At 32.6% G+C, this 26336-nt stretch overlaps 2 protein-coding genes across 2 annotated transcripts; one reads left to right on the plus strand and one right to left on the minus strand.

Annotated features, from left to right (window-relative positions):
- Window positions 1-7363: 7363 nt before the first annotated feature.
- Window positions 7364-9047, plus strand: LOC117931629 (E3 ubiquitin-protein ligase ATL4-like). The gene has a single exon (XM_034852622.1). The coding sequence runs from the start codon at window positions 7588-7590 to the stop codon at window positions 8626-8628; it is 1041 nt and encodes a 346-aa protein (XP_034708513.1). The 5' UTR covers window positions 7364-7587; the 3' UTR covers window positions 8629-9047.
- A 5650-nt stretch (window positions 9048-14697) lies between these two features.
- LOC117931701 lies at window positions 14698-26336 on the minus strand. Its single transcript, XM_034852716.1, has 2 exons — window positions 26116-26336; window positions 14698-15475 (listed from the first exon to the last, which is right to left on the minus strand). Exons 1-2 carry the CDS (start codon window positions 26198-26200, stop codon window positions 14856-14858), a joined length of 705 nt encoding a protein of 234 aa, XP_034708607.1. The 5' UTR covers window positions 26201-26336; the 3' UTR covers window positions 14698-14855.

Genomic DNA, 26336 nt, shown 5'->3' on the forward strand with positions numbered 1-26336 from the left:
AGTGATTTTTGAATTATCATTTATTTGGTGTCTTTTTTAACTTTGCCAAAAATATTTTTAAAATGTTTTTTGATTTATGATCTCTTTGAAGAAAGTATTTATGATTAAAACATTATGTAAGAAGGCACGAAGGATTGAAAACATCCTTAATAATAAATATTTTGTTTCCATGGATGGTGGAATTTGAGAGCCTTGATCTTTCAAAGGTCATGGGGTCATCAGAAAAGATTGTCCGTCAAACAAGGTAACTCAAATACAAACAAGATGTTTTTTAGTTATATATATATATATATATATTTTTAATTTTTATTATTTATTAAAGCGATGTGTAAGTCGAAAAGGACTTAATATGTAGTTAAGACACTAAAATTAAAATAAATAAATAAAACGCGTTGGAATGTATTGATTTGCTTTTGATTTTCTTATTTTTCTTCTACTCCTACCCTCTCTAAGCTTCTCCCATATGATTAGAGAGAAGAAAGAGGAAAAAAAGCAATCTAATCATTTTGAGACATGCAAAATCATCTAAATCTTCTTATATAACTCCCTTTTAATTAAATATCATTTATTCTCAATCTAAAAGACCCTTACGATTTTAAAACATATCTAATGATTAGAAAGAGTCTATAAAAAAACATTTAGGCTATGTTTGGTTCCCGGAAAGTACAAAGGAAAGAAAAAAAATGCTAAGGAAAATTATTTTCTCATGTTTGGTTATCTTATGAAAAATATCAAAGAAAATCAAATATAATTAAAACTAATTAAAAACTTATATATTTTTAAATTATTTAATCTTTATATTGATGAGTTAAAATAAATAAAATAAGTTTGAAGTAACAAAAAAAATAATTTATCAACTTTTAATCTATTTTTTTATTTTCCTTCACTTTTTATTTCATTCTACTTTTCCTTTGTATTTTCTTTCCCTCGTATTTTCCCTCAAATTTTTCGGGAACCAAATATAGCCTTAGTAACAAAATGTTAAAAGTCTTTTCCATTAATATGGAAGGAGGTAATGAAATATGGTACGTAAATGCGGAAGGATGTAACATTGTAAAACCTTATTTGGTTTAAGAAATAGTCAAAATAGGAATCATATTTCTTGAAACTAATATCCGTCATTCTTCTAATGTAACGTTGCAAAGCCTTGTTCATGAAATAGTCAAAATAATAATCATATTTCTTGAGACTAATGTCCATCATTCTTTGGAGTAATGTAACATTGTAACATTGCAAAGTCTTATTTGGTTCAAGAAATAGTCAAAATAAGAATCATATTTCTTGAGTCTAATGCCTGTCATTCTTTGGAGTAATGTAACATTGCAAAGTGTTATTTGGTTCAAGAAATAGTCATAATCATATTTCTTGAGTCTAATGCCTGTCTTCGGAGTAATATAATGTAACATTGCAAAGCCTTATTTGGTTCAAGAAATAGTCAAAATAGGAATTATATTTCTTGAGTCTAATGCCCGTCATTTTTTAGAGTGAAAAAAAAATAAAAGAAAGAGTTCGATAAAACTTAATACTTAATTACTTAAACTGATTTTAAGTTGAATTATATTTAACTTAAAATGTATCTAGACAGTTAAGAGGAGCTCGGTACACATATCATGGTAAAAACGGTAAAAACTTTTTTCTTTTATCTGATATGAGATATCATAATCATTAATTCATACAAATGTAATATTCTTGTTATATCCTATAAGATTGAAGGTCCATTCAAACATATGAACACCCCTTGGATCAAAGATTAGCTTTGCTACAATTTTTATGTTTCTCTTTCATATAAAATTGTTCACTTTTGATGCAATTAGTCATCATGGCTTTTAAACGTATTTACACAATTAAGAGAAACTCATTACTACATTGCATCGGGATTTTTTTTTCTTCTATTCTATCTAAACTATCACAACTAATATATGATAGAATATGAATTAAGGTATAAAAAAAATTGAAAGTGAGGTGAATGAAAAAAAGTTCATGTGTGGAAAATCCGAATCAATGTATTAAAAATTTTGAAAGTGAGGTGAAAGGAAAGAAAAAAAAAAAAAACAAGACAGAGAGGTAAAGTCAAAGGATAAGAGAAGCATCTTTTAGGGGAAAATAAAGTGGAAAGGGGGATTTTGACAAATAATATTGGGAATTGGAATGCATGCTTAGAGTGCATAGGAAGCAAAGACTTGCCTTCATAATATCCAAATATAATAGTTGAGTTTTGAGTTGCTCTATGTTTCATCACCATTCTTTTACTCCTACCCATGTCTCCTGTCCTTATTATTAAATCCAAAAGTTTTCATTAATCCCCATGCTCAAACCTCAATCCTCCCTCTCTCTCTCTCTCTCTCTCTCTCTCTCTCTCTCTCTTTCTCTCTTGTTTAGGGCATGCCACCCCAATTCCTAGTTGTCCTATGTACTACATTTTCTTTTCTTTTCTTTTGTACTTTCTGGTCAAGCAAACAGGTGGTCAGATGCTCCATACTTTTTCTTTCATCCAAAACCATCTGTCTATGACTCTTATGTGTCATAACTTGTGTAACATTTGATCGAATGTTCACCCTCTATTTGGAATTGACCTTTCAAAAATGAAATTTTTTTAGTTCAATAATTATTTTTAAATGAATAAATTGTCAAAAAAAAAAATTAATACCAAAATTGAAGAAAGAAAGTGTGGCCCCAATATTAATTATATTTTCATTTTATATCAAAAATAAAATTTTTTAAATATCTAAAAATTTAGAGATAAAAGGACTGCAGGTAAAGCTGTTTTTGATCATATTTATTTATTGTTTAAATAAATGTCTAAATGTTCTTCAAACCACTTAATTCTCTCACATGCATGCTTCCAAAATCTTTTCACATTCCTTCCCTCTCTTTCAAGCCAAGTCTTGCCAACAATTTTCGTTCTTCTTTCCATGTGGGGCTAAAAAGGTCTCCCAATTTCTCGTCCCCTATGTGGAATTTTTTACCAATTTTTCAATAATAATAATAATAATAATGGTAATTACCAAAATCACTTTTATAACTTATCATATTCCACCACGTAATATGTATTATCCATTTTTTTTTATGTCAGATATATTAATATCATGTTAAGATATGAGATGCATATGGTATGTATCAAAAATTTATTTTTTATTATATATTAAATTTATAATTAAAAAAGAAAAAAATATTTATAAAATAATATTAATATATGATATATAAAATTTATTTTTATATATTAAATAATATAATATAAAATTTTATTTGTAAAGTTTGAATATTTTAATTATTGATATTATCAAACATGAGAGACATTTAATTTTTTAAAATAGAAAATATTGAAATCTAATATAATTTTATTTTAAACATTAATATATATTTTATATTTATCCACTAAAGGTAAAATAATTATCTTCTATTCAATGTATTTTATCATTTAAGGAACTTGTTTTTTTTTTTCTCATTTATAAAATGAAAAGAAAATTTTGAAGGTGGTGGATGTTTAATTAAATGCCATAAATGCCACCAATTCAAGCATTAATGGTTCCAGACAGGCATGGCTTTTAGATGTTGTAGGTCCAAGGTCAGACATACATTAACCTGGTCGGTAAGCCCCTTTTTTTGCTATATCATACAGTTTTTTTTTTTCATGATAAATCAAATATAAAAAAAAATCATTTTTTTTTTCTACTTAGATTTACTACTTTATAAGTGGTGTTTGTTTTTTTACTAATTTTAAACAGAATCTTAATATTTAATAGTGTTAAATATTAGGTTGTTTATTTTTATAGTATTTTATTTCTATTAAGTATTAAAAAGAAAAAAAATCAATATGTTATTTTGACTATTTCTATTTAGTAAAAAGTTTATAATAAGTTATGAAAAAGTAGAAAAACAAACAACCTAAATTCTAAAAACAAATTGTTTTCAGTAAAAAGTCAAAAAAATAAATACCACCTAAACGTAGATTAAGGTGGTATTTATTTTTTTATTTAATTCTAAATAGAACTTTAATAGTTAATAGTATTAAATATTAGGTTGTTTGTTTTTATAATATTTTATTTTTATTAAGTATTAAAAAGTAAAGAAAAACTAATATATTATTTTTTTCTATTTAGAAAAAGTTATGTATTTTGATTTTTTTTATTTAGAAAAAAGTTTATAATAAGTTATGAAAAATAGAAAAACAAATGATTTAAATTCTGAAAACAAATTACTTTCAGTAAAAAAACAAAAAAACCAAACATCACCTAAGATGATATTTGTTTTTTTGTTTTTTTTTTTTTTTTTTTACTGAATTCTAAATTGAACTTAAAAGAAAATAATGTTTAACAGGGTTAGGTATTAAGTTTTTTTTTTTTTAATATTTTATTTTTATTAAGCATTAAGAAATAAAGAAAAAAAACATTAGATTCCTTGTAGCATTTAGAAAAAAAATTGAAATATTTTGATTTTTTTAAAATAAGTAATAAGTTAAAAATAAATAAATAATAATAATAATAATAATAATAATAATAATAATTTAAAATATAAAAATAAGTTGTTTTTACCAAAATAAAAGAAAATTAAAAAGACTTTTAATAATAATAGTAGTTTCTTTTATAAAAGATTTTGCAAAATCTATTTATTATACTACAATCATGGTTAATGAATTTAAATATTAATATGTATTTTTTAAGCAATAATTAAATGGCCATATTTTCTTTCCTAACTTCTATCATTGAAGGTATCAAGCAACCTTTCATTGATCCAAAAATCCAAAATTTGATGTACATGGATAAACGGAATTGCCAAAAAAAAGGAAAAAAAAATCATAAAATATTGATAAATAAATGGTATAGTAATAATTACCTTTTTAAAAAACACTCTTTTCATAACAAGAAAATCCAAATTTTGAGGTTACATTTATGTACATGGGTAAACAAAAAGACCAAAAAATGATTTAAAAAAAAAACCACAAAAATGATCCATATTTTTTAAGAAAAAGAATATTATAAAATAAAATACTACAATTATTAAAAAAATATTTAATTTTTTTAATGCTAAGAGGCAAATCCGTCTAGATAGTCCAATTGGTCAAGGTTAAGTGGCATATATTAATACGTTCAAATTACATGAATTTACTCTATTGGTTGTCATAGGGCTTATTCTAAGGTTTGAGTCCCAAGGAAGATTACCCACGTGGCAGAGTAAAAAGAAAGAAAAACCAAGGAATTGTTAAATAATAGAAAGAGAATAGTGAGATGGTTGTGGATTACATTACATGATAATGAGCACGACATGCTTTTTTTTTATATATATTATTATTATTATTATAAATCTCCACTTTTAATGGGTCTTCCCATTATTATTTATTATTATAATAATGATTATTATTAACACCTCATCATTCCTTTGTCACGTTATTTAATCACTTAAGCATTATCATTAACAAATTATTGGACCAATTTGAGATTTGTCCAATTGATAAATGTTCCACTCATCTAAGCATGTGAGTTTGACTTTGCAAAAGTGGACATAGTGGGCGAATTTCTTTGATTTCTTTACTTCTGAGATTTCATTTTTTCTATGTAATTTTTTTTATTGATTGTTAGTATTTTTATTGATTAAATGATTACTGTGTTACTAATTTCTTAAGCTTTTAGAGCTTGAAATAAAATATCAAGATTATTTCCATAATCAATTATATGCATCAAGATTGACTAATTAAAATCTATTAAAAATAGAGAACGACAGTCATGTTTTACGTGTTTTACAAGACAAATCTTAGATATTATTTTTAATTTTGATTAAGTTGGACTTATTCTTAATTCAACAAAGTCTATGAAAGAAATGTACTAGGAAATATCATTCTCAAAAATTAAAAAAAAATAAAAATGACAAAAGCTAATAAAATTAAATTAAAAAACTCAAAATCAACTTTGAATTGCTAAAATTTAAGGGTTTTTTTTTTGTCCTATATGTTTTAAAAATTCTTGGGTCAAACTTGCAAAAATTCCACAAAACCTAGTTGGTTGAATTTTTAATAATTTGTCATTATTTTAAAACTTGAAAGAAATTTCCATGTTGTTTCATAGAAAGTCTTGAGAAGTGCACACTTCCAAGAATAGACAACCTATTGAATTTAACAACTTCAATTGTACAATTATTGGGTCTCCCTCTCTCCCTCCTTAGAAGACTTTTACTGAACTTAAATTTTAACAAACACCCTCAAGAATTTTCCTTCATTTTCCTGGGAAAGTGTCGTGAATGTGAGAAGATTTTTTGTTATATACTTACTTGCATTCAAAGGCAGAGGTAAAAAGAGAAGAAAAGAAAAAGAAAAAGAAAAAAAAAATGATATTCCTTCGGAAGTCATCCCTTTAGGGCTTTGGTGGTGACTTGTCATCATCTTCTTTAAGATTGGAGAGGAGAATCAAGGGCAGTTCTTCTCCAAGGTAAAGAATAAAAGTGACATACCCACCACCTCACCACCTCTCTTGGGTAACATATAGCCCATTTCTCACTTTCTATACTGTTTTCTTTGACTCAACATTGACTTTTTTGTTCATGAATTTCAGGGCTTTTTTTTTTTTTTTTTTTTTTTAATTTTTATATATTTATATTCCCATAAGTCTTGTCTTTTTCCTTTTTTTTTCTTACAACTTCCAAACAAAAAAAATGTGTCTTTGAAATGTCTTGTAAAACGCACATGGATAGAGATGGGGTTTTGGCCATTCACAAGGTGAGGGGTGGTTTGGTTGTCTAATCCCTTGGTGACTAATCATCAAGTGATACACGAAAGCATATTATAAGGGTTTTTTTTTTTTTTTTTAATTATTTTTCTATGACCCTCAAATATTTTAAAGTTGACTTACTTATAGACTTTGCATCTACATAGATAAGATTTTTCCCTAGGAATTCAAAGCTAGAGAGACATAGACAAAGGGATTTCTTCACTAAGAGCAAGTCACTTTTGTTTGGATGGAGGGAAAGTTTACCATAAATTATGGTTGGATTATGGGATATTATTGTGATTGATATGGCATTGGAGAGGGAAAATCACCCTCAATAGTACCAATCATAAATATACCATTTAGGCATTTATTGAGAATCTAATGCCAAGCATTTATTTTCTTTAAAAAAAAAAGAAAAAAGAAAAAGGAAAAATCCAACTCAGCCACAAAAGGGTTTATTATTCATAGCATTTAATTTTTGCTATATTACTTTCTTAACTAATAATCTGGGAAAAAAAACAAAAAATTTAAATAATTTTAAATATTATTATTATTATTTTTAATTTTTAAAAATAATTTTGATGGAAATCTATATATATATATATCCAATGAGAGAGAGGATCCCAGTGGCAGAAATCCCTGCATTCACTGCCGGCATTCATTCCTGCACCTGCCTAAACCTCAGCCATCGCCCTTCAGTGGCACTATCATTCAGTACGAGGCGCCACCCGCCCGTCACGTGCCTTCATCCCCACCCGCTTCTCTAAATCCTCTTCTCTCGGTTTGACATTTAAACCCACACCGCCCCCTCATCAGTCATCACCACCCTCGTTCTCTGCTCTTTAGCATGACCCCCTACGGCGCATGTTAGAACCCTTTACGCCGGACGATGACTGACGCTCTGTCCCCGCCTCCGGCATGGTTTCCCGGGATTTTTCCAGATGAAGGCGTCACACGGGAAAACTCTTCGTCTTCGTCTTCGTCTTCGTCTTCCAAGGAGGGTTTCAGCACTAGCAGCATTGTTACTGTGATTCTCGTCGTCTCCTCTGCGTTTTTCGTCTCTATCATTCTCTATCTCCTCCTCCGCTACCTCAGTCGCCGTTGTAGCGAACGCCTCCACTCTGACGACGTCGTGCTCCCACCTGTCGACTCTGACCGCCGCTTCTCCAGTAGACGCGTGTCGCCGGAAGACTTGTCGCTGATCGATTCTCTGCCTCTCTTCACTTTCGGCTCTGTCAGGGGCCGCAACTCATCCTCCGAAGGCGATTGCGCCGTGTGTCTCTCCAAGTTTGAGCCTCACGATCAGCTTCGGCTGCTTCCGATCTGCTGCCACGCGTTCCATGCTCGATGCATCGACACGTGGCTGGCATCCAATCAGACGTGTCCTCTGTGTCGATCTCCGATATTCGCGACGGAAGCGGATTTTATGAAGGCCATACTCGCGTCGACGAACGCTGGCGATAGTTTCCGGATCGAGCTCGGTTCAGTGAGTCGGCGGCGATCGGCATCGGAATCCGGAGAGGCGAGACGATCGTACTCTGTAGGCTCGTTCGACTACATCGTCGATCATGAGTCCGAGGTTACCGTGGCCTCCACCCATCGACGAGGAGGCTCTGAGAGTAGCGCAGCGGAAAAAGACAAGGATGACGCCGGAGCTCAGTCGAATCAACTTGCGCCGGAGCCTCCGGGGCCTAGCACCGCGGCGGAGGTAGCTTCAGGACGAAGCTGGTTGAAGGATTATGTAGACAGGTTGTCTTCGACGGCGTCGTTGTCAATCTCCTCACGTGCGCTATCGTTCCGGAGCTCCGGCAGGTTTTTCACCGGAAGCAGTCGCCGCAATGAAACTGCCAGCGTCGGCGAGTGGGATTTGGAGGCGAATCGGGTTGGAGAAGAGATAAGCGAAATGTTTCGGTGGTTTTCGGGGATATAATGGTAATTTCGGTCCATAGCTAGGGTATTTTCTCATTCATTTTCAGCCAATTTTCCTCCTACCTCTCTGTAGATAAAAAAACAAAAAGCAGGGATAATTTGGTAAAAAGAATTAGCTCCAGTTGCATCCTGACCGTTCATCAGAGCAGAGGTGGACGGCACAGATTGAATTGAGGCAGCATTCGTCAGAAAATTCATAAAAATGCTGCCATCCTCCACCACCAGTGAGGATAAAATTGTAGAAAATTGCATTTTTGAGATGAAAAAAAGTATATTATTAAATTTGGATGGAGCTGTAACGGGAAAGAAGAAAGACGGTGGGTGTGTTCACTGTTCATTTGGGACCTGTGATTTGGTAGGCCACGACAGACGGAATTAAATGGCCTCTCTTCATTTATGGAAATCAACAACCTTCTTCTACAGTTCTACCTCGCTTTTCATCGCATTCTCCAGGTCGCGTCTTCTTTCTTCTTCTTCTTCTCCTCCTCCTCTGTATTAAATTCCGTTACGTTTTCACTAGCCGCTTTCTAGGTCACCTGCTTTCAACCTTTCCGCCACAAAAAAATTATTTAATTCCCAAGAATTTCAAAATTATAATTATTGCTTAAGTGGAATCAATTTTTTATTTTTGGGCACAATTGGAAGTGGGTCATCTGCAAGTTTAAGGGTTATGATTATAATTTTGACTTAAGAGACATCATTCTACTGAATTTTTCGATAGCTCTAATTTTGAGTGGGAACTCCTCGCTTCAGGATAAGTATGCTTCCACTTAGTAGTGGCAAAACACGTTTCGGGTAAGTCAATGATCTTACTATATATGTATACCTTTTTTTTTTCCCATTATTTTTCACCAATTTTTTCATAGAAAGGGTTGAATTTTGTGGATTTGGTTGAGTTTATTTTATAAAATTTGAGGTATTTAATCCAAATCCAACTCTTCCTAATTTTTTTTTAAGCTTGAATTGAGTTCGGATTCATCGGTTCAAAATCCATAAATTATATATATATATATATATATATATATATAAAAGATATCAATAAAAAATAAATATAAATTTATATATTTTTTTAAAAATAAAAATATATATTATATAATTTGATATTTTTTAAAAAATATTTGTAAAAATGAATATTATTATATAAGATAATATGTATTAAAAATATTATAAAAATATTAAATTAGGTTGGGATCTTGGTTTAGGTTCAATCCAGATTGAGTTTGAAATGAAATAATCTAATTTAAGTTCAACAAGAATATTAAAAATGATTACTTAAACCTATCCACATGTTCGGGTAGGTTCAGGTGAAGTCGGGTCAACTTGCCAAAATTGCATCTCTACTTTTTATTGGAAGCATGCTTAAATGAGCTGAAGCTATCATATATTATGTCGCTTATTTTAATTTTTTTTTAATACATCATGATGCTATTTAATTTAATCCCTAGACATTTAAACATTGATATTCTTAAATACATGTGAAACTTAAAAGGACAAGGTGCAAAAAAACATAAACAAAGAGTATGAAGGAACGTGAAATTTGTAGAGTTCCAATACTTAAACATTCTCGGCTGAAACAATTAAATATATTTTGACGATTTTTTTAGTATTTAATAAATGATTACCATTTTTTTATTATACGGTTTATACCTAAAGAAAATGGTTCCCATCCTTTTTCTTTATTCATAAAAATAGAAAAAGAACATGTGAAAATGATCATCTTTTCCTTTTGCTCCAACCTCATATACATATATATAGTTTTTAGAAATATTTGATTAAAAGGAATGAAATAATCCCCAAAATCGAAAATCTAACATTTTCCATGTTTTTTTTGGAAAAGTAATTCATTTTTTACATAAATGTCATTTTCTATTTTAAGTATTTACATGTAGGTTTTAAAAGAAAGAATTATTTTTACAAGAAAATAATGAGGATATTTTTGTCCAAATGATGCCAAAAAAAGGTGGGAGGTTAAATTTCAAAAATTGGGTTTTGAAATGCCCTTTTAATCGAATAACCTTTTTTTTTAAATCAATTTAGAAGCATTTATTTTTTTCAAAAATTTCAATTGGGAAGAAGGGACAAAGGAGGTATCAAATTTAATAAATAAAAAAAATTACTTATCTCTTCTAATTTATTTCTTATTTACTTTTTAAAATTCACTGAACGAGTAAATAGTCAATTCCTAAAATAGAATATGTAATATGCTTTTATTTCTTAGGGGTACGAATGGATATTTTACTGAAGGATTTTTATTGTATCAATCTACCCTTATATGATTCCTGTTGAAGCATATACTCGGGAGGTGGGTGCAGAGCAAAGTAGAGGATTTCAAAATCTCTCTCTCCCTTATTTTTACGAGAAACCAAACTATATTTTTTCATTTTTAGATTCCTTCCAACTTTCAAGACTCTCTCCCTCCCTTATCCCGTTAGGGAGTAAATATTTTTCACCGAAAAATTTCCCATTGAATCTAGTTCCAATGAGAAGAATAAATATCAAGCAATGGATACATCATTGTCATAATAATGTAAGAAAATAAATGTCACAATGGGGTATATATGATGCCTTGAATTTAGGCACCATGTAAGATGGTGTGGGATATATTTGTACTGCAACAAAATTTAATACCATAAATCATGTTGTACGATAACTTCAACCACCCTTTGTTACATTATTAAACCTACCAACTCACAATGTTCATCCATTTCACTTTTGTTGCCTTCAATTATAAATTTAATTTTAATGGACTAGATTTTTTTTTTTATTTTTTTTGGGATTTTATGTGATAATACCAATATTATCAAATTTAAAGATTGTACATTTGGATAGTTAAATGTGGAAATTTCATGTTTAATTTCACTATGAAAAATAGTGAAAAAATATCAAATATAATTAAAATTAGTTAGAAATATATGTATTTTTAAATTATTTAATTTTTATATAATAGAGAAAAATAAGTGAAATCGGTTTGAAAAAATTTATAAAAATAATTTGTCTAACTTTAAATCTACTATTATTTTTTTTTTTTCACTTTTTCTTCCATTTTACTTTTTATCTTTATTTTCTTTTTCTCGTATTTTCTCTCAATTTTCTTAACAATCAAATATAGTCTTATGGTAAATTAGGAATGCTTCCCTCGTCTTTGTCGTTTTTCTTTCTTCCTCAATACTTCCATATTTAACTTGTGGCAGAGGGAATTAGAAAACAATTCTTAAAAACAATTATTTGATTATTTTCGTTCCTTTAAAACATTGTGTATTTATGTATTGTACAAAAGTTTTTACCGTACGTATTAACAATTGTTTCTTAAAACACTAAAAATAAAAATAAAAATACATAAAACCAACTCAAATTTTTTATAAAAAATATCCAATTTTTAGTATAAATTCTCGGTAAATTCACTAAATTGTTTTCAGTAAAAGAAAAATTATCAACATAGTTTTTAAATTTAGAAAACTGTTTTTTGAAAAACTATTTTTTATTCTAAAAAAACATAAAACTATTAAAACACCTAGGACTTGTTTGTTTTGAAAAACAATTTTTGATAATAATTTTTAAGAACAAATTTTGATAGTTTAAAAAACAAAATTACCCTTAGAAACTGAATTCTCAAAAACAGTTTTTTGTTTTTTTGTTTTTTTTTTTAAATGTTTGGTTAAATCGCTAAAAAAAACAATTTTATAAAACAAGTTAACTTGATATGGTAAATATAAATAATTTTTTGATAAAAAAATTTACATCTATTTTTGAAATGATTTCATAATTTTAAAAATCATATCCATTTTTAAAAATAATTTATCAAGATTAAATCCATTTTTATTTTTCATCATCTTTTCTTTCATTCTATTTTTCTTTCTATTTTGTTTCTTTGCATTTTTCCTCAATTTTTTTGACAATCAAACGTAGTCTTATGATAAATTGGGATGCTTCCCTCCTCATCATCATTTTTCTTTCTTCCTCTACACTTCCATATTTAACTCATGTCGAAGAGGAATGAGAAAACAATTCTTAATTTCATTCCTAAAAATATTATGCATTTATGTATAATGCAAAAGTTTATAAAAAAATATAAAAAACATCCCTTTTTGGAATAAATCCTCAAAAAACTAGTTTTAGTAAAAAAAAAAAATATTAATCTAGTTTTTTTTAATGAGAAAACTGTTTTTATTCTAAAAAATTATAAAACTATTAAAAGGCCTAAAGCTTGTATGAAAAGTATTTTGGAAAACAGTTATGAGAAACAATTTTTGATAATAATTTTAAAGATTAATTTTTTATGTTTTTGGAAACAAAATTACCTTTGGGACTGAATTTTAAAAAACAGTTTTTTGTTTTTAAAAGCAAAAATATGTTTAATTGAGTTAATAAAAAGGAATTTTATAAACTAAGTAAAAAAAAATGTGTTTTCTTTTATTAACTTGATATTGTAAATATAAATAGTTTTTAGATAAAAATATTTATATCCGTTTTTAAAATACTTTTCATAATTTTAAACTGTTCTCCAAAAACATCAATTTGAGAACATGAAAAACAACGGAGTGTTTTCTCAAGAACAAAAAAATGGTTTTTGGAAACACTTTCCAAACAGATTCCTTGGTTTTTATTTTTTTATTTTTATTTTTTATAACAATTGGTATGTTAGTGAGAAAAATGGATTAAAATTGCGATTTCCTATCATTAAAATAGACAATGTGGTAGAGAAATGGTAGATAACATTTATGAAAAAGCTAATCAAAATAGTTATTTAATAAATTAGAAATGTGATTACTCGTGCCATTAGTAGTGATCCAAAAGCAATTCCAAAAACTTGTTCTAGTGTATTTATGACTCACCAGGATAAGGTTGAATTGAGCCGACTTCTACCAACCATGCAAGGAAGGCAAGCCTAAAAGGGAAATCAACACAAAACTAAGGTAACAAACATGCAACAAACAAAGCTTTTCCTATCCATCCCATCCTCACATTTGGACATAAAGAGAGAGAGAGAGAGAGAGAGAGAGAGAGAGAGAGAGAGAGATTGAGCAGACTTCTACCAACCATGCAAGGAAGGCAAGCCTAAAATAGGAAATCAACACAAAACTAAGGTAACATACAACAAACAAAGCTTTTCCCATTCATCCCATCCTCACATTTGGACATAAAGAGAGAGAGAGAGAGAGATTGAGCTGACTCCTACCAACCATGCAAGGAAGGCAAGCCTAAAATAGGAAATCAACACAAAACTAAGGTAACATACAACAAACAAAGCTTTTCCCATTCATCCCATCCTCACATTTGGACATAAAGAGAGAGAGAGAGAGAGATTGAGCTGACTCCTACCAACCATGCAAGGAAGGCAAGCCTAAAATAGGAAATCAACACAAAACTAAGGTAATATGCAACAAACAAAGCTTTTCCTATCCATCCCATCCTCACATTGGGACATAAAGAGAGAGAGAGAGAGAGAGGGAGAGAGAGAGAATAATGGAGAATCCAAGATCTCCTTGTACCGAGGCTGGGATACCATGTTAAACCATATTGCCCCTAAAGAATTAACCTTTTAAATGATGGCCAACAATGTATATCAAATTGATTAACACTTTGGTTTAGCCTTCATATTAGGAAGCTCTGATATCTAGTCACCCAAAAAAAGAAGCTACACAGCAGTCTGCTGCATCAAGACAACCCAGCAAGATAGCTGATGAAGCTGCAAGTCAGCCTTGCAACAAAGCATCACATGGGCAGCACCCCAACATCAACTCTAGCTGATCGAAAGTTATTACAGAAGAAGGCATGCATGCAGCAGCTAAACTAACAACAGATGCAGTATCGCCTAGAAGCAGTGAATCCTGGGTAATCCCTAACCCACTTGTATAGTAGATTGAAACTAGTGCAGCAACTGAGCAGCTCACTCGAGGATCTGCATATTCCAACTTGTATATTACTTTAGGTCTTGGACAAGCATCTGCTAATCATATCAGCTGCAAAGACCAACAAATCAGATACAAGCCTAGTTGAGCACAATCCATCATGAAACAATTCGATTTCTTATGTATTGAAAGATAATCATAAATAACATATTGGATAACACTGGACTGAAAATTGCAGCTTGGAGGCTCTTTTAATTGTCTTTTTCTGAATAAAAAACGTCACAAAATGAGGGAGAACTGCTTCACAAAAATTCTCAAATAGTCAGGAATAAGTTGGAGTACAAGTACTGTAACAAGAAAGTATATATAAAACCCATGGTTAAATTATTGCCAAATATACTGTTCTTCTGTCCTCCACTGCATGGAGTACTAACAAGAAAGTATATATAAAACCCATGGTTAAATTATTGCCAAATATACTGTTCTTCTGTCCTCCACTGCATGGAGTACTGCTTCCGCTGAAGCACCCTTTCTTTTGTTTTATGCCTTCACCACGATCTTCAAGAACAAATGTAGTATTGGTCTGGCCACTACTGAATAGAACACACCAAAGGAAAGGCCCTTTATGGTTCCCAATCATGCCTACTCCCACTTCAGTATGTGTTTTATTTCTCAGAAGAGAGAGTGCTTTCTTGTCTCGGATGAGAACCTGAGAAAAGGCTTCTGATGGCTCAATATATTTGGATTGACATCCCACAATGTGGCCAGATATGGTGCCAAAAGTAGGTAGTTCTACACCACAATTGGGAGCAAAAATTTCAGTGAAGTCATCTTCTGATGGCCGACAGTTTATAGTGTTGTTTTTAGAGCAGTTTCCCTTGCATTCCTCTACATATTGCAATGCCATGCATCCAAGACCAGGGTTGTCATTTAATTTTGGAAGCTTTTGGGCTGTTCGATTCTTGTTGATGATGTCAACCAGATCATTTGCTGGGTTTCCTGCATAAAGAATAGCACATAACCACCTCACATTAGAAATTCAGTACATGGGCATACATAGGCATATGTTTAACATTTGTTAAGCAAGGAAAGGATATGCAATAACTGGAACAATTTCAAATTGGAGTCGATGCTGCTGTTTTTTAAAGCATACAAGGCTTTCCCACTGAATTTTTTCCGGTTGGTAGCAGAATTCTTGCCTTCTCTACCTGTTGCCCCTGACTTCCAAACTACTACAGTAATTCTTGTATTCCCAAATCCCAATTTGTTAAATACAAATATGAAAGCATTAAAAAAATTGGAGTTCAGGATATTAGAATCCTTAAACATGCTAAGTTAACAACAAAAAAGATTTGCTTCTTTGGAGTTCAAAGTTAAAATGGGCTTTTTGCCAGAGAAAAAAAAAGATATAGACATCTTTCCAAAATATTGTTCAAAATGGGATCTACAACCTAACTGTGTGGCTTTCCATTGAAATGAAAAATATATATTTTGATAAAATGAATCTGCGCACCTTCATCTTCCAGCTTCATATACAAGAAAGCCGCAGGATAAAGAGACAGCTTTAATTTAAAAAATAAAAAATAAAAAATGGCAGTGCGGCCTAGTGAATAATAGTTAGGAAAGATACCCATAGTGCATAATTTTGTTGTTCTTTTTACAAACAGGCCTTATTGAAACTCTGCATCTTTGTATCTCAGTTGGACCACACTTCCGCAGCTCAAGGAGACTGATTTGTTGGCATTAAGTGGACCAAAGCCCACTAGACTCCCACAAGAATTTTCCAAGGTTACTCCACCAATTGGGCCATTCAACCTCCTCTTACTTGAACTTAACATATAAGAGACAAAGGCTGCCCCAAGGACAGTGTTTCAAGACAATAAATTTAGAATCTTCATCTACAAGTTCAATCCTTGTTCAGTTTTATAGTCACTTCTACAAATAATATATTGCACTCATTATGTTTCTGTCATGCTGTTAAAATGTCTCTATTATTATCGAACTCACAGAATTGATGCCAGAGTCTTCAGAAAACTTCCATGCCTAAATAAAACAGGCATAGAAGTTGGTGCCTCTAGAAAGGTGCATTGTTACTTAGTAAATCACTGAAGCAAAGAAGAAACTTGTTTCATTCTAGTCCTATAGTTTTTATATAAAATGCATGTTGTTTGCTGCCTTAAAAATGAAAAATGATTCAAGTAGGGTTTAAAGTATTTCCACAAATAAATGAGACATCAGAGTAGCACTAATTATATGAGAAATAAAATGAATAGGTTATTGATGCAATTTTCCTTTTCTAAGGAAATAATCAATAACATAGTTACTATGCCATCACCATCTAGTCTCCTGGCACCCTGCTAAAAAAAAGGAGTATTTGCACAGGTTGGGGAAATTAAATTCTTCTATTGTGCTTTATGTAGTGTTTGTGATGAGAGTATTTTATTTCTCAAAGCAAGCAAGATCTCCGTACTTCTTTGCATGTACAGGACTCTTTTTGGAGACCTGAGGAATGATAGGAGTCTTAAATTTTTGCAGATATTAAGCCACACATGACTACAATCAATAAACTTTAAGGGTTTCCCCACCCAAAAAAACTGCCAATCTACTTCTTTCCCTCTAACTCTGTATCATACCATTGATTTGGTCAAATGTTTGATATCTTAAAAGAGATGTGAGGAGTAATCATGATTCTAGTTACTTATATTTAGCTTTTGATGAATGATAAGTTGGCATTCATTCATGCCATGTTTCAAAAAGTGAGGCAAGGCAGTTCACAGTTGCTAGACAATTTTTGCTTGCAAGTGTAAGAAGCAAATATTTACTTGGAATAACCAATTTCACATTGGGGCACCAGCTTGTGACAGAGCCATGCACTTTTAAATGATGATCTGCAAACAAATGCTAAGCAACTATCAAGTTTGAAACAAACTGCCTCAGTGGTCTAGGACTTTAAATTCACTTAGCAGTGTAAGAATTCTAAAAAACAATAGGAAGACTTGAACAAACAATTTTCCTGAAAGTTTAAGCTGTTAGGATTTGGATTCACAATGTATATTATATTCCCCAACACCCTTCCTTATATGCGGGACCACAAATAGGCCCATAGGCAAACTAATCATGACAACCTTCTTTGGGCTTGCACTTGGTCTCACTAAATTGAGGAAATAAACATGCGGTAAGGTTCGAACTCATGACCTCCCACCAAATGAGGTTCTAATACCACGTTGGACAACCACTTTTCCTAACAGCTTACACAACAAGCGTTTACCTGCATTCATTTGCTCTTTAAGGAAATTCAGAGCAGTGATTAGTGACAGATTGATTACAAGACTACAACTACAAGCTACTATTACAGCTACTTGCTATGCTAAGACTTAGTTAAGCTATTTCCACTCTCGGGACAGAGATTTGCTTTGAGAGAGGTTCACAGAACAGAGGCCTTCTATTTATAATCTCCCAGGTGACTGCTACTGGTAACTACTGATAACTACTTCCAGTCACATGTCACAGTATCTTATTTTTCTGCCACATTGGTCAGAGGCCCATAGGTACCAAAGAGATTTATTGATGGTCTGAGAGGCTTAGTGCCAATACATGGGCTCATCAACTGAATTCCTTCTCACACAAATGATGCTCTGGTGTTCCTAATCAATTTTTGAACAGGATATTTTGTTGGTGCCCCTTATAAAGATACCTGGATGGCCCCAATGCAACTGCACCCTGGGAACCAATATCCATTTTTCCAAAAAAGAATATACTAATCTCAAATCCTTCATTTCTAGATATCTATTCCATGAATGCACTATGGCAGTCAAAGGGTTTATTGGTCTAATGCTTTGAAATTATGACAAGAGTAATCTAATCACAAGGTATATTATTATTATTGATGGGATAACCATAAACATCTAACATAATATGGGTTGGCCACCATTTATTGATTTATTTTTGATAGGCAATATGGCCGGTCAAGCACCATTTGTTATTGTATTCTTTGCTAGTTAGCCCAAAGGCATTCTTTGGAAACTAATGAATGTCTTTTTTCCTGCTGCTAGATGACACCTTTCTCTGTGAAGCAAAATCAAGAAAGGTAAACCTTACTTGTCTCACCCATAGCACTTGGAAAATATATAGCTAGACAATAAGGTCATTGTCCACATCTACCAAGAGAGATTCCCCATCAGAACATATCTTCTACAAGATTTTCTGGGTTACTTAAAGATCTCCCTGCTACCCAAAAATCTAATCTCTCTTATGAAGATCTTGATACCATAGAATAAAAGTGGAGCAACTAAAAGTAGGAAGATCATAAAAAAGACAAAACCTGAAGATGCTAATCTCTTAAAACTCGATTTCCACAACTAAGTAATGCACCAAGCTCATGATAGTCAATATGGGTCATCACCATCCTTCCATGCATATACTGTATGACTCATTGTTTACTTGAAATGATGAATCTCCACTTTCAAGTAAGGAATAAAACAGTAATCATTAAACAGATAAGCAACCAAAAGTATCATCTTCTATACAGTCTCAACATTTACAGAGCAAGTAGAAACCAAAGACAAGGAGATAGCAACAAATTTGAAAAATGGACTTCTGATTGTTAGGTAAAAATGATAAATTCTCCTTAAAGGAGATAAATGCTAAGCCTTTCCAATAAAAGGTCTTGTCAAGTATGCCCAAATATTTGCTGTCAAGTCAAAATTGAATAGCAGTCTTTTTTTTTTCTTTCTTTCTTTCTTTTTAGGCTCCTAATAATGAAAATTTTTAAATTTTTTTAATTTTGTTTCTTTTTTATACATTTTATTTCTGGTTTGTAATAATGAAACCAGAGTACAAAATGAAAAAAGCAATATCAAATTATTTTTTCATTAAATATTCATCCAATCAACAACAGAATTATTGCAATATATTTAATAAGCAGAACCAAGCAAAATGTCCAATGCTAGAAATGCAGAGATATTCAATTGCTGAGAAAAATGTCAAGGAAAGTTAAGGGAAACTTAGTCAAAACTGTTGTTTTCTTTGAGATCCAAAGAATTAAAAACCCTTTGTTAGGGCATTGAGTATTGTTTGTATGTTGACAATTTTGTTCCTTTTAATGCTTGACCATAGAAGTCCTTTTAGATAGTGACTTGCTCTCCATTGAAGATCAAAAGGAGTTGTTTGTCCAATAGGGAAGTCACAGGTACGTCTAAAAAGGTTTGACTTGTAGCAAGTTAGGCTCCTATGAAGTATAAAAAGAATTAGTTTGTTTTTTAACTTAAAATACCTTAGATTAAAGTTTTGAAAAAGGGTAGGACCGCTCAAGCGGCAAGTGCTAAAGACTACTCAAGCGCTTCACACCGCTCAAGCGCCCAAGGCGCTCAAGTGGTGGGTTTAGTTAGTTCAAGCCGTCATGTTGATTATGTCGAGATTTTTCACACAAATTTGATTAAAATTCTTCTAAAATCAAAACTCTTCGGGTTAGTTGCCTATATATACCTCTCCATAACCCCTTAAGGGTAAGAGATCTAAAACTTATTGAGAGGGTTTCATAGAGTAAGCCTAATGAGCCATAACATTCATGATCTCTCATTCAAAGGATTCAAGCTTTGAATCTTTGGTTGAAAACCTTTATACACTTCAGCAAGGCTGAAGTGTATTCATTGGAGCAATCGAAGGTTGCTACGTCGCAGATGTGATTCAAGCTTTGAATCTTTGGTTGAAAACCTTTATACACTTCAGCAAGGCTGAAGTGTATTCATTGGAGCAATCGAAGGTTGCTACGTCGCAGATGTGGATCAAGTTATAGGTACTAGAGAGTAAGTTTTTAGGGTAAAGCATCCAAGTAAATTTGTGTAACTTGATCTCATATAATGGATTTAAATTAACGGTCTTAGACCTCGTGATTTTTTATCTCCATAGTTTATGTGGGGGTTTTCCATATAAAAGTTCTTATGCCTCATTACTTATATTTGATTATCTTTTTTGCATTGACTTTCATTGAAAGAATTAATAATCCTTAACTCCTCGCAGGGAAAAGTTAATTATAATTTTTGAATTTTTTTAATACACCCATTCACCCCTCTCTGGTTGTTACCCTATCGAACTTCAAGGCTTTTTCACACTCCACTCAACTGAGCCAAATAAAACCATTTTCTCAGTTGAATTGAGTTTTACTTTTGTCTAATGCTTCGAAAACCAGCACAACTCATAAAGAGGGACCAACTTTCATCCAACTATTCATAAAAGGACTTCAATGTAGATGAAAATGAGAGTGTGTTCCTCTTGTGTTTGTGTATTAGATACTGTAAAAAAAGGGTTGAAACTAGATTCTAGAAAATGTACAACAAGTGCACTTTCTTCTAAATCGTTGAAATGATTTTGCTGATCCATTAGCAGTTACTACTTCGGTTCTACATGGAAATGACATGATCATTCTGCAGGATTATGCTTATCCATTAGCAGTTACTACTTAGGTTCTACATGGCAATGACATGATCACTATGCAGGATTGCTTTAATGACCATGATTAATGCATCTGCAATTTTTTTCATTTTGCATTTAAAAGAACTAGAAGGCACATTATGCCCAATCCCACTAGAGACAGAGGGTTGGATGACTTGTATAAGACTGAGATGTAGAAGTTGGATAACTATCCTTGTATAGCCCAAATATAAACCCTAGCAGCCCTTTTTTTTTTTTTTGAGTCCTTCAGACCTGGGTCTCAATAATAGAATGGTAAATGTTCTAGATGGAAGCCTAGAGACTTACAGAATAATGTAGTAGAGATTGTGTACACAAAAACTAGAGACTGAATTTTTGAACATGGTGATGATTCCAAAACTTTGATGGGTTTTGGATCTTTCGAAGAACTTATATGGGTTCGGGGGATTTAGAAAGGGCTTACATTTGGAGGCCACATGAGGTTGCTAAGTTTTTTATCAGCAGTTAACATCCTACAATAGCTGCAATTATCAAACAATGTCTTCAACATGCATCACCTAGATACTACTTGGTCAAGGTAGTACTAGGATAGTCACTATTCAATCAAGGTACTAGGGCAACACTAGTCGAAAATAGTCCAAAACCATTTTTTATAAACCTATTGGTCATAAGCATCTCTGCAATGTTGTCTCCAAAACAAGAAATCAACCTTAGATAGAGCCCTATATCCCACACCCCACACCCCCTGCCTGCAAATAATAGATGAGAGAGTATGATTAGCCTGACTCCTTCCTCTAGTTGCACAGACAGCACTAGTTGAAAATAGTCCAAAACCCTTTTTTATAAACTGATTGGTCATAAGCATCTCTCCAATGTTGTCTCCAAAACAAGAAATCAACCTTAGATGGAGAGTTATATCCCACACCTCCTTATCTAGAAACAGACAAAAGGCTTCCAGGATGACGTCATGAATAAACAACCATTCTTGGAAACCTTTCACAATGATCCATCATAACCACCCTTATGAACAACAGCAGAGTAAATACACTGCAACTGAGAGTTCATGAACTCCCTCTCTATCATGGGACCTCCTTGGAAAACTTAGGTTCCAATGTCCCTAACCTTGAACGCTTTCCCATACTTCCACTGCCCAAGCATGCTTATTTTGTTGCTAAGTTGAACAATTATCGGGGAAAAGAAAAAATCTTACAAAGAAGACTCTCCACACCAAAAACATACCAAAACTTGGTCCTAGGACCATGAAGCAAAAAGTACGCATTCATGAGTGGAAGGCAGACATGAAAATAAGAAGAAAAAAAATACTCATTCTTCCTTCACCAGTTCTCTGACTTTACTCAACAAGAAACAAAATTATGATTCAAAGGAGAAGAGATTTGAAGATAGATTAGAAGCCATCTGAAGTCTTGTAGTTTGAGTCTCCAACTAGTTATGCCTCTCTCCTTTACACAAAAGGCAATGATTTCAAACTAAAGGCCACTTATAGACTTCGTGAAAAATGATTTCAAACTAAATTAAAAAACTAGTAAAATAAAAGATAACTGTCAAACTAAATGATTCCACTTAGGGCCCATTGGCCCTCATGACTTCAAAATGCAGCTGCATTTATCAAAGGAATCATTTGGTTGCACATCATATCGATATAGTTGAGGATTCCCTAAGAGAGCATCTTGGTATGATGAATGCACGTAGTTCAAGGATTAATGGAAGACACTATCCTGGTCCAATGAATGCTTATGGTTTAAAAATTAGTACAAGATGATTAATGCATGTTTTAGCATTATCAGGTCAACAAGTTTTCTGAAGTGTGGGTAAGTTGTTTCCTAACCAAGTGAAAGTTTGGGAATATCAGTATGGCAACAGGGCTATGTGTGGAACAGGTAAAGGAACTCAAGATCTGTAAATTTGACTAGGAAAAACAGATCATGATTTCCAAGGCTGTGGTTAAGTTAGCCCATCTTTTTGAAGACATGGAGGGAATGCAACCCATTCGCAATGTTTGAAGAGTCTGCTTGGGATCCTGCAGTTCCTTCGGTGAAATTCAGTTAACCTGCTTTTATGGAATTCATCTAGAAGTTCTGTCTATATTCCTCCAAGAAGGATTTGCTGGGCCCATTTTCTCACCAATCATTATTACTTCAGGGGTAGCCCTTGATAAGTAATCAGTTGGGATAATTGGCTTCCCCTTTTATTTATTTATTTATTATAGGCAATAAAAAGGAATGTATTTTGCCTAAGGTTCAGGAGTATTGAGACAGGCACTCTGTCCACTACACAATATGTGGTTCAGGAGTATCCAATGGTTGACATTCCAAATCTCCCTTAAATCCTTTATTTCAGTAGTGAATTAAATATAGTTCAAGTAAAACTGGAACTTCTTATCCCATAGATTAATACGTATACTTCACTTTTGCATGAGCTAGCTTTTCTCATTGTGAAAGAAGACCTGATTTGAAGCCACAGACTTCTCTTATCATTTGATCTTTCCAAGAGTGCATCTGTCCAGTAGTCCACTAGAAGCTTCTCTTTAGGAGATGAGTTGTCCTTTTCCTGGAAATTTTAGACCATCACATCTTTTTATCAGCTGCCCTGAACCTTCTTTCTGATATGTCTACTAATCTTTTGCTTTGCAATGCGCTCTTCAGAACTATTTCTCCTCCATGAGCAAGGAACTCAACATTAAGAAAGAACTACATGTTTGCATGTGATTTCTTTGAATGCTGGCGATGTTTATTCTACTGGATAGATTGCCAAAGGATGGAGCTCTTCTATTTTAAAATTGTGATGGAGCATTCCTCAATCCAAATGGCATAACGTTCCATTTATAGTGCCTACAAGAGAGCACAAATGGCGATTTTGCACCAATCTTCTTTGAAAATTCCAATATGCCACAAGCCAGACTTCATGCCTAGCTTTGAGGAAACTTTGGCTTGCCCTAGTTCTTGGAGTAGTTGTTCTTTACTAGTTATGGAATATCTTATATCTTTAAGATCATTATTTAATAGTGATTAATAATTGGTCTCTTCTTTTCTCAACACTTATTTTTTTTGATTGGATCTTTTCTCAACACTTATTTTGGTTTCATGTTGATTGACATAGAAGACATGACCTGCCCAATGTGATTCCAGGGGCCACATCAACCCCTTCTATCCGTTGGAGAGAGTTTGTCTCTTCTTTGCAAAGCTTTAGTTCTTAGGCATGCCTAGTTTAGATGTAGGATGGTGAGGCATTTAATAGTCCCCTACACTTGATCAAAGTCCCTGCTAGTTTAGATATGACTTCCCCATATTGCCTTTCCATTGACCTCCAATTGAGATGGATTTCAATTCAGAGTAGTTAAAGCCCCATAGGTACCAATGAGATTTATTAAAGATCCAAGAGATTCTGCACCAGTACATGCAGTCAGCCACTCTGGATTTTAAAGAAGAAAGTTCAGTGATGAAAGTGCTTTTCTCAAACAATGATGCCCTGGTGTTCCTAACCAATCTTGGTGCAGAATATTTAGCTGGTCTTAGCGAATATTATGTTGGTCTTTCTTATAAAGATAACAGGAAGATGGTCCAATGTAACCACACTCTGGGAAACTATGATCCCAGATAGACTAATATTGAGGTTTTTTATTGCCTGATAGCTTCTCCATACACATACACTATGGCAATCATACTAACATTCTAAGAATGTCACCTGGTTAGGAAAATGGTTCTCCATGCTTCAAACCTCAAAATTTATTGGCTTAATAACCTGAATGTATTACACCTACATTTAGTCAAAAGGCATACCATTATTGGTGAAATAGTTACTTAACTGAAATGTAATCAGGTCCAACCACAATTTATTATTCTATCTTTAGCTAGTTCGCCCACAGACTCTCTTTGAACCCTAATATTTGACCTTTTACTGCTACCAAAAGCATGTTCTTAGTGATACCTTTTTCCTCTCTATGTCAAGATCAAGAAAAGGAACCCCCATTTATCCCCACTTAAACTGTGTGCTCCTTACCCTTTCCAAAGACACCAGCTAGATGATGAGAAAGGTCACTGTCACCTCTTTCCTATTAAAGCATATCTTACTCAAAATCTGGCCTCTGTATTATGTAAATCTAGATGCCATAGACTGAAATGCATAGCAAATAAAAGCAGGAAAAAAGATGAGACCTGAAGACACTGATCCCAAAGGAGCAGTATTCAACTAGAACAAAACAAATTCTTATAAACAGAATAAAGCCTGCAAAACATATTATTTTGGCATAGTATATATATATATATACACATGTAAACTCAAAAATCAACACTCCCCAGCTATGAATCAACTGAGAATAAATAAACATGTTGTGAACTCATGACAGTCAATATGGGTCCTCGCTACCCATCAATGCATGGTGTTCTTCGTTTCTTTGTTACTTTCAGTAGTGAAAATCCCATTCCAAGTAAAGAATGAACTACTTAATCCTTATCCAGATGCATAATCAGAACCATCATCTTCGATAAAGTCTCAAGAATAAGAAAGCCAGTAGAAACCAAAGCCAAAAAGGAGAAAGCAGGGATTTTGAGGAATGTGCTTATGCTTGTTAGGTGAAAATGATAACTTACCTAAGGGGAGATAAAAGATAAGCCTTTTAAAATATGAAACGATTCCATCAATTATTTGCAGTCTAATTTAATTGGAAGTCTTTATTTTCTCAGTTCCTAATAATGCAGAATGCGATTTTAAAAAATTTAATTTCATTGTTTTTCATACATTTTCTAAGAAACCAGAGAGAGCAGAATAACAAATCCAAAAAAATCTGTCCAGATTTCTCATTTTTGTCTCCTTCAAAAACTTGATAACTCAGAAAGCAATAAACTCAATAATTTCAGCAACCAAGCATAATGTCCAATTCCAGGAAACACACAGCCCCATTTGATTGCTGAGAAAATTTGCAGGAAAAAAAAGAAAACAACCCAGTCAAAGTCTTTAAATTGTTTGGGACTCGAGAAATCAAAACCCTCCACTTAACTGAGCCAGATACAACTATGTTCTGAGTTGAGTTAAGTTACATTTTTTTTTTCCCTCTCAAAGTTTAGTTTTCTTTTCTTTTCCTCCATTCTCAGCTTCTAAAATCAAGCAAAAAGACTATAGGCAGAAAAGGCGAATATTCCATAAACAAAGCTTCAAAAACCCAAGAAAAGAAAAGGTGGCATTGGCTACATTACCATGTTGCTTGGAGTAAACAACAGTTACAAGCAGTAGATTAGAAACAGTGAACCATCCCCAGCACCACAGCTTCTTCAACATCATCCCCACCCCACTCCCACTAAAATGGGGGTATGCTTTCCCAGGAACCCCAAAGAAAAGGAAGGCAAAACCCTTATTCCAGTCAGAAAAGGGTCACCATAAAACCCAGAAATGGGTGCGGTGGAAAAGTTCAAATGCA

The sequence above is a fragment of the Vitis riparia genome, chromosome 15 (assembly GCF_004353265.1).
Source record: "Vitis riparia cultivar Riparia Gloire de Montpellier isolate 1030 chromosome 15, EGFV_Vit.rip_1.0, whole genome shotgun sequence".
Classification (NCBI taxonomy): Eukaryota; Viridiplantae; Streptophyta; class Magnoliopsida; order Vitales; family Vitaceae; genus Vitis; species Vitis riparia.

What these genes read in the sequence shown, in the direction of transcription:
- LOC117931701 (XM_034852716.1), bottom strand. Translation starts at nt 26,200, where the DNA reads ATGATGTTGAAGAAGCTGTGGTGCTGGGGATGGTTCACTGTTTCTAAT. An exon ending in TGTTTACTCCAAGCAACATG is followed by an intron (nt 15,476 to 26,115) that starts GTAATGTAGCCA and finishes TTCTTTATGCAG; the next exon opens with GAAACCCAGCAAATGATCTG.
- LOC117931629 (XM_034852622.1), top strand. Translation starts at nt 7,588, where the DNA reads ATGACTGACGCTCTGTCCCCGCCTCCGGCATGGTTTCCCGGGATTTTT.